Consider the following 10,000-nt stretch of genomic DNA (forward strand, 5'->3'; position numbering starts at 1 on the left):
CAGGGATGTTTCACACATGTGCGTACATACAGGTGCACACAGAACCCTTTCTCCTACAGCAGGGATGTTTCACACATGTGCGTACATACAGGTGCATACAGTACCCTTTGTCTTACAGCAGGGATGTTCCTGAAACACTCACCCTCCTTTGATATAGTCCAGGAAGGTGACTTCAATGTCGATGAGGCAGGACAGCAATGTCACCTGTCGAGATGGAAATTTGGTAACACTTCCTATTAAGAGTCCGATAGGGGGACGGCATAACACATTTAATAAGCAATGCATATCTCCTTCACAAACACCACATAAACGCTTCATAAATGTTAACACATTTACTGTATGTGGAATCATGTCGAATGGGAATGCTGATCTTGTGAGCTGGAGACTCAGTCAAGCCTACATGCAGTGAGTAAAGAGTGGACTAGCACTTATGAATGCTTACATACAGCTTATGAAGGCATGATGGATGCATTGCTTATGAAGGTGTTATGTAAAGTAGGACCTTGCATAAGAAGTCTTACCAATAATTTCAATTGTTAACATGGACAATTTGTTTTTTCTTTTTTTCTCTTCTACTACTTCTTCCACTCCATTCAGAACAGTCCTATCAGTGGGGGGGAACGTTATTTTTAAAAAAAGTGAACTTACAGTTCCAGAATTCTTGTATTTCTTCTTCTTTTTCTTCTTCCTTGGGTTTACCACCTGTTCAGACAAGTGTATTCAAAGAATCAAGTATCCATGGGTCCGTATGAATGCATATGAACGCTGGGTTACACTGCCATGTCATTGACATTGTTTCATTGCATGCACTTGGTAACGCTATGCTATTGACAAGAATAAGTAGTGAAACCTCTTTGAAAAGTACACAACACCCTTTAAGAAGAGGAAAGGGGCTGCCGTTAATCTACATATAATATATAACAAATGCTAATTGAAGCCATACATAGATGACACAGATTTCAGCGCCATACCATCTAATTACCAAAAGCACAGATGGAAACAATAACAGATTGGCATGCCCTTGTGGCTTCCGCAATGTACAGATAATATATGTATCTAATTAAACATGCAAACAAGAGAGTGATATAAATATCGCCCCATCCCTCTGTCTCACACACACACACTGCACACTATAAACAATCAAGCTAATTGCAACAGGAAACAATTGGAACAGGCTGTGGCCCACTTCAAATGTGTGTGCATATGCATGTGTGTGTGTGCATATGCATGTGTGTGTGTGCATATGCATGTGTGTGTGTGCATATGCATGTGTGTGCATATGAATGCTCGAACACACTAGAAGAGAGTTTGTGAGGGACAGACAGACAGAGTGAGTGAGTGAGTTCTGAGAGAGAGGATGGCAGAGAGATGGTGACTCACCTCATACACATTAAACTGAGATTGGCCTTTGGACAGCTCCCTGTAGCTGGTGCTGAACTCCCCAATGTAGTCGTGACTGGGAGAGGACAAATGAGGAATATAGATGGAGTGTGTTTAGACATGGCGTTTAGAAATGACATCTAGGGTCCTGTGTGTGTGTGTGTGTGTGTGTGTGTGTGTGTGTGTGTGTGTGTGTGTGTGTGTGTGTGTGTGTTGTGGTGCCCCAAGCTGCGTTTGGGTTCCACTTGGTCTAAACGTAGGTGAATTCCCTTACCAGGGCTATACAGGGCAGACTTTAGGACCCTGGGGAGGTGCTCTGGTGACTAGGCAGGTCGGGCTTTCCCTAATTGGAAGCTCACCTGCAGATTGTTTGACTAGTGGCTGATCAGTGCCAATCTAGTCAAACAAAAGAGTTGAAAGAGTCAGCAAGAAGGACTGACGAGCGAGAGAGAGACAGAGGGGAAGGTGCCGGTTGCACTGGGTGCAAGCCGGAAGGTTTACCCCATTTTCTGTTATGTTTGAATACCTTTGTTGTAACTTTAAACAGTTAATAAAGAACGTGCTTTTGGATAATTCCCTTGTTGCGTCTTGCTGAGAGCTGGGCTGCGACAGTGTGTGTGTGTGTGTGTGTGTATGGAGTGTGTTTAGACATGGCGTTTAGAAATTACTTCCATACTTCATGCCTCAACATGTCCTGTGTGTGTGTGTGTGTGTGTGTGTGTGTGTGTGTGTGTGTGCCTCAACATGTCCTGCTGTGATGTCCTTCCCTATTGCCAAAGTAATAACTGGTTCCATAAATAAGCGGACGTGTCACTTAAATGGCCGACTTACACGGCTAACAAACAGATTGAACCAGACAGACAGACAAGACACTTACCCGCCATCTCTGTCCCAGTCATACACCTCAATCTTGATCTCTCTGCAGAGAAATGACAAACAGGATTCATTTACCTTTTGCTCAACAATTATTGAAACTTTCATTGAAATGAATGAGCAAAAAATACAACACTGGACCAGATCCAAGGAGGAATAAGTGGATGCTTGCATCCTAACCTGTCGTAGTCTCCATTGCACAGAACACGGACAGGAATCTTAAACGCCTGCCAGACTGGATCCAGAGTATTCTTCACCACCTCGGTTTTATGGGAGATGGTGAATCTACCCAACACAGACGCACAGCACAAAACAATAAGATCTATAATGTCCTATGTTTTGTGGCTGTTAGAAGCAATACTGACTCAAATGGTAATGAAACATACTGTATGTACAAATCTAGAAACCAATGACCCATGAATGGAGACTGCTAATTTAGCTTGGTCAACCACATTTTCTTTAGAATCACAAGCCACTGAACTGGTAAAGTTAAAGTTAAGTAGTAAAGTTTAATATTCAATACATTCAAGTCTTAAAGACTCATATGAAACTAAATGTGAATTATTAATTGCAATAGCAATAGACATTTAAAACAAGAGAGGCCAAGGACATTCTCACAGATAAACAAAAGATCATATCAATCGCCAAAACCTCAAACCTACTAATTCTGATGTCTTAATTTCCCTCAAAAATAATATTTGTTTTCCATACAACTCTCAGCCCTAATGTCTACGGCTAGTCATTTTAGTCACCTGTCTCTTGAAAACAAACAAATTGGTTAAATGCACAAATGGGGACAAGACGAGAATTTTTTTTTTTCCACGAAAGAAATATAAATATAGACAAATATAGAATAACAATCTGAATACAATTTTTTGTAGATGAAGCTAAATATGTGTAAATATAGCCTAAAAAGAATAAAAGTCTGTCACAGAACCATGCAAGTTACATTCAACAGTAAGACAACAGTAATACAATTAGCATTACGAGATATCTGCAACCTGTTAACATTCCACTTTATATTCTGTCTAGGTGAGGGTTTATGGATTTGGGTAACTCACGATCCGTCTACATTGCTCCGGTAAAAGACGAGGAAGGGATCGGATTTTCCAAAAAAGTCTTTCTTGTCCAGTTTGTTTCCACAAAATTGCAACAGAACAGATTCCTGAAATAACACCCACAAAAGATAGTAAACCGGTGTATCAAGCATCTCAGACATATGATGAAGACATTTCAGAGGAGTCCACAGGCAGCTGAGAGCAGTTGGAATATATATATAGTATATGCATCAAGAGAGGCACCAAACTCAATGAGGATTAAATCAAGTTACTCTGGCCTAAATCCTCCAAGCGGACGGCCATGGCCAAAGTGAAATACAGAATCAGAATCTTTGAACAGATCCCGCCTCAGGAGAGACACAAAGGCCATCTCACATACTGTATCACTGCATGGTATGTCAACTGCACAGACAAGGACAGGAAATCCCTCAGTCAGGTCATAAGGTCTGCGGAGAGAATAATTGGACTTCCACTGCCTCCCCTGGACGACATCTTTAGGACACGCTGCCTCCGCCGGGCATGTGGCATTTTGAAGGATGAGACTCACCCCGCAAACCATCTCTTCACCCTGCTACCCTCTGGCAGGCGCTACCGGGCCAATACAGCCCGCACCTCCAGACTGCAGAACAGTTTCATCCCCAGGGCCATCGCAGAACTAAACAATCACACAACCCTCATACCCTCCACCCAGCACAACTGCACTTTTTTTAGTGGTTGCACAAACAAATTTCGTTGTGTATCTAATGCACAATGACAAATAAAGTCTATTCTATTCTATTCTATCTTGAAGTCTGGAACACCATGAGAACCTACAGGTCTGGATGTCTTACCCTGGAACACCATGAGAACCTAAACACACACACCTGCCCTTCCTCACACACACACACACACACACACACACACACACACACACACACACACACACACACACACACACACACACACACACACACACACACACACACACACACACACACACACACACACACACACACACACACACACACCAAAGGCCATCTTGAAGTCTGGAACACCATGAGAACCTAAAGGTCTAGATGTCTTACCCTGCAGTTGCCCAGTTCCTCTGCGGTGACAACAATGGTTCCACAGTTCTTCCCAGGAATCCCTCTGCAAATAGAGAACCGTGTGTTAAAGCATTAAAGACAGGAGCACACACATGCTGATAATGAAGGCAGACAGTTGGCCACCACACATATCTGATGCTACAGATCTCCCAGGACTGATCTTGATTGAGTTCTTCAACCTGACAGGCGCCTTCTTCAGCTGGAAGCTACTGCCTACTGACTGATCACACACGCACACACACACACACACACACACACACACACACACACACACACACACACACACACACACACACACACACACACACACACACACACACAGCTACTGCCTACTGACTGATCACACACGCACACACACACACACACACACACACGCACACACGCACACACACGCACACACACACACACACACACACACACACACAGCTACTGCCTACTGACTGATCTGAAAAGGAACAACTAGGCTGCACGCGTGAAAGCTTCCCGACTCCAAACACTCTTCAAATGTTTTCTTGAAATAAAGCAATCTGATCTGATGATCTGGGGCATGATGATGGGTTAACCCCAAAGCAGCCGTGCTCTGAAGAGACTATAAATATGAATCGTAAACAGTACAAGACAGTAATGGAACTGTAAGAAACTGTCAAATCTGTTTTAAATCAATAGTTCAAAGACGACCAGAACTGTAGTGCTTCTTTTAAAAAAACAAAAAAGTCCCCAGTGACATTATGATCTTCATCATGGTTGATTGCAGATATGCAAATATGTTTATAATCAGTACACTATCCTAAAATATTCACAGACCAATTAGCATAATGTTTTCATTTTCAGGACAGTAAAATAGGGCAATGGTATAATTGTCATCTGATGAAGAGGATTTTTTAATCACTATGGCATGGCATCTGGATCTGACAGCTATGTTATTAAATACGCAGATATTAACCAAATGCAATGTAGTTTAGCAAAGTTTAGATTCCAACATAATTCAACTGGAAAATCCTTGTCCTTTAAAATATATGTGTTTACCATAAACATTCATTTTTATTATTAAGCTTTATGATGAGAAATATGAAAGATGTCTGCATTCATCACAACTGACAGCTGCAAATAACCATTTAGGACAAAAAGAATGTGATTCCGTTTTCTGTTTTCTGGGTCCGTTGAACGCAGGAGGAGCACTCCGGAATTCAGAGGAAGCACATGTAGGTTCCTGACATGAAATATAGATCGGATAGATCGGATAGTATAGAACTCCACCCTATAGATAATGTTTCACCCTTTTGGCCTGTCTGGTGGGCTTAGTAATGTTCTCCATCGTTCCGTAACACTATGATCAATAACCACTCTGGTTGTTTAGCTGCGACTCAATTTATCAAGCTATTAGGATACACACAAAGCTAGAGCAGAGTAGTATGAATTCTATGCCACAAGATGGGTTATTTCTATTAGAAAATCCAACCTTGCTGCATATCCAATGACAAACGATGCTTCACCTTTCATGAAACTGTCTGTCATGTTTACAGAGGTGTAAAGAGGACATTTTGAACCACGTGAACAAACGCTAGTAACCACCTAAACACAATGTGGAATGGTGGCTGTCAAAAATCATATTATTTGTCATTTACAAATAACAGACAAAAAAAGACCTAAACAAAAAATGCTAAGATCTACTGCCCAGAACATGTAACATTGATATTGATGTGGATGTGCAATGGACTTGGAAAATGTAGAAGCCCATTTACTAAGGTAAAAGTAGATGACTGTTTGCTCAACATGATGATAAATGATCAGTATCCAGGAGCAGTGCAGGGCAGCATACATATTTGAATAGCATCTTGTAAGGGCAAATGTTACACCCAGGATGCTGCGCTCTTCTAGTGAGCGTCGTTTGGCACTGCCGTCTGTGCAAGTACGGCAGTCCAGACTATTCTCATTTGTAGTTCCACGTTGGTGGAATGAACTACCTAGCACTACCAGAGCAGGGGCGTCCCTCTCTACCTTTAAGAAGCTTTTGAAGACCCAACTCTTCAGAGAGCACTTCCCGTCCTAACTGGCACTTCGACTAGTGCGTAACTTGCAATTACAGCAGTTACATTTCTGCACTTCTTTTTTTCTTTTTATTTCATTTTGCTATATTTCTTAGGTAAAGTAGTATTTATTTATTGTTACACCAGGTTCTATTGCTCGTAGCTTGACTGTTCTCTCCCTTGTACGTCGCTTTGGACAAAAGCGTCTGCTAAATGACTAAATGTAAATGTAGCATGCAATGAATCTGGTTCTAAACAGCAGTCAGACATGATTTACACAGTGGTCTACAATAACCCATACCACACTCTTCAACATGTTATGGAATACATTTCAAATGATGCTGTTGCCAGCATTGTCTTAAAAAAAAAAAAAAAAAACATTATACGCTACACTGCCATTTTTTTTTCACTGTCAATTTCCCTGAGAGTGCCATGTAAATGTAGGGATTCCATGAGGGAATATGAATGAGAGCCGACTGACAGAGACTGATGCTGTTATATCATTGAAAGAGAGAGAGGCCTACTCTTACATCATCATCTTACAGTATGCGTCATTCTTCAATAAACCCATTCATGTGTGACCCTTTCAGGAGCACTACAGAATAAACAGGAACAGATGACTGCATCCGTGTGCAAACCCCCCCCCCCCCCCCCCACACACACACATACACACACAAATACAAGACACATCATGAATCATGCATGTACACTAAAGCATACACTCCCGCCCCCACACACGTGCATATGCACACACACACACACACACACGTGCATATGCACACAAACACACACACACACAGAGTCATTAGTAACGGCTACTAATGTTAAACTGCATCTGATTTCTATCATTTTTTTTAAAATGTTATATATAGTGCAATATGTTTTAGAATCTATGTGTATGTACAGTATGTGTACGCATGCAGCTCTGTCTATGGAGAAGCAGCAGCAGATGAGTTTTAGTATTTTAGTATAGTATAGCGTTTTACAGTGTGTGAGTGGGCTCTATGTGTGTTTGCATTGCAAGAAAGACAATGATATAAGTTGAATTGAATCAACTGTATGTCAACAGTGTTGTTGCCTTGGTACCAAGGCAATACCAGGCCTGAGACAAATATACCAATGCTTGTCTTCCTTATGTTTCAGTGGTGCTAACTCAGTACTCCAATCAAAGTTCCTGTCAGCATAGAACTTTGGGAAAGGCCAACGGTAATATGGTGACTATGCTACTACTAATTGGGATAGGAATAAGGCCAGTGTTGCATCCTTTAAGATTCAGTAAATATCAGCTGGGAGGGCTGTTCCAATTTTCAGCGATTTTACCCTGTCTTGTTTTCCAAGAGGGTCTTTTTTAAAGGGTGTACCATAAAGGCAAGTAAAAATGTCTGAAATCCTGAAATAAAAAATGTAAAATACTTTTTGTACTATTTTTTGTCTACTGGATAGCCTGTAGTAGTCACAGCTGTAAAACCAGATGTACTGTATATGTGCGCAACTGACCTAAATATATACTTGAATACTAAAGACACTACAGTCAACATTTATATCTCAAATCATGGACTTTACCACGTCTACTTCCTTGTGTTAGGAACTCAAATCATGGACTTTACCACGTCTGCTTCCTTGTGTTAGGAACTCAAATCATGGACTTTACCACGTCTGCTTCCTTGTGTTAGGAACTCAAATCATGGACTTTACCACGTCTACTTCCGTGTGTTAGGAACCTGTGATAGCTGCAGAGGTGCTTGCACTGTGAGTAGAACTGTATTTCCAAAGGTAACAAGAGCATCTGCTCCTGTGCCTTAACTGGTACCAGGCACTGGCGTAGCCACTAGCAATCATAGACATATAATACATATAATATATGTATAATATATAATTTAATATAATATATAATATATGTATAATATATAATATAATATAATATATAATATATGTATAATATAATATATAATATAATATATAATGTATGTATAATATAATATATAATATATGTATAATATAATATATAATATAATATATAATATATATGTCTATGCTAGCAATGGCAAGTTGTGGGTTGGTTCAAAGAGATCCCACAGAGGCGTGACACACCCCATTATATAAATATAAATAATAATATAATATATATTTATAAATTATATAAATATAAGATGAGGCTCTGGACTTACATCAGGGGTCTCTCCAGACGGCTTCCCAGTGAACCCACCATCTCCCCCAGCGTGCAGAACGCCTGGCCCAGGAAGTCCTGTGGACACACACACATCACCCGGGGCTTCAGAATCAGAATCAGAATCAGAATAGTATTTATTGCCAAGTAGGTTTACACCTACCTGGAATTTGTTCTGATGTATAGGTGCATACAGTAAACATAAAAACATACAAACACAGTAAGTACTACACATAACATAAAACATAAAAACACAGTAAGTACTACACAAACACAATAAGTACTACAATACAAAAAGCAGGGCAGGAGTGCAGTCAAGATGCCAGTCAACACATCAGCAGCCTCATTTCTGCACTGGAGCCAATACATCAGCACCCAACTACATTTACATACATTTACATTTAGTCATTTAGCAGACGCTTTTATCCAAAACGACTTACATATGTGCGCCTTACAATGTATACACATTTTACATTTACACTGATGGCACACTGACTGCACATCAGGAGCAATTAGGGGTTCAGTGCCTTGCTCAAGGACGCTTCGACAGGGAATCGAACTAGCAACCTTCTGATTACTACACGACTTCTCTACCACTGTACCACTGTCGCCCCACACGAACGCCTAAATGAAAGGTTCATCCAGAACACAACCTATCCTTGGAGCATGTATTGGTGTGTGTGTGGCACATCCTCAAGGACAGCCTGACTCTTACCGTTAACGTAATTACTATAACAGATTTAAAGATAATTTTGTAATGTCCTCAAGGCCATTGATTCATAAACTGAAAATGAACTAAAAAACAAACCATAAACAACTATCTAGAGCTCCTTTGTAAAAATGTTATATTTTATTTTCTAACTATACAAAACGCTTTGTTCTCCAGTCATTGACCTTGGTCCAAAAGCCATTGGTTGGGTACTATATCCAGCATCCTGTGGATGAATGGTTGGATGGGTGGATGGATAGAAGTGTTCCCTTTCTCTATTTCGCCCCAACATTGCACAATATCTGCCTCAAATGACATGGTGGGAATAAACACTTGTTTTCCAATACATGGTCAATTAACTTCTGCATTTTTATTATAAAGGGGCTTGTTTATCAGCAGCTTAAGGCATCAGAGAATACAACCCCACAGTGACTTCATAAGCTAAAGGACTTACTACTTCAATATTTGCAGAAAATATTTCATCATTTAGGGTTTTCCGCTAAGCAACTTCTTGATGCAATCCCAAACACATATACAGCCAAATCCCACTCTTGAAGACATTTGACCAAAGATGGCACCAAAGTCACGAGCTGTCCGCTCTGTCACATGAAGGTACACACACTCTCACATAATTCAACACAAGCAGGTCTGCAACAAACCATGAAACAAATGGCACAATAAGGAGTTATGCAATAGTCTCA

At 40.5% G+C, this 10,000-nt stretch overlaps 1 protein-coding gene across 1 annotated transcript in view; it reads right to left on the bottom strand.

Annotated features, from left to right (window-relative positions):
* Positions 1-10,000, bottom strand: part of cpne8 (copine VIII) — a 33,873-nt gene that overhangs the window by 8,402 nt on the left and 15,471 nt on the right. Inside the window, exons 6-13 of the mRNA XM_031564002.2 lie at positions 8,592-8,668; positions 4,376-4,439; positions 3,315-3,418; positions 2,434-2,538; positions 2,258-2,299; positions 1,381-1,456; positions 649-702; positions 143-204 (exon numbers count right to left, since the gene is read on the bottom strand). Coding sequence (XP_031419862.1) covers positions 143-204; positions 649-702; positions 1,381-1,456; positions 2,258-2,299; positions 2,434-2,538; positions 3,315-3,418; positions 4,376-4,439; positions 8,592-8,668 — 584 coding nt within the window. The remainder of the gene's footprint in view (positions 1-142; positions 205-648; positions 703-1,380; positions 1,457-2,257; positions 2,300-2,433; positions 2,539-3,314; positions 3,419-4,375; positions 4,440-8,591; positions 8,669-10,000) is intronic.

Source organism: Clupea harengus, chromosome 3 (assembly GCF_900700415.2).
Source record: "Clupea harengus chromosome 3, Ch_v2.0.2, whole genome shotgun sequence".
Classification (NCBI taxonomy): domain Eukaryota; kingdom Metazoa; phylum Chordata; class Actinopteri; order Clupeiformes; family Clupeidae; genus Clupea; species Clupea harengus.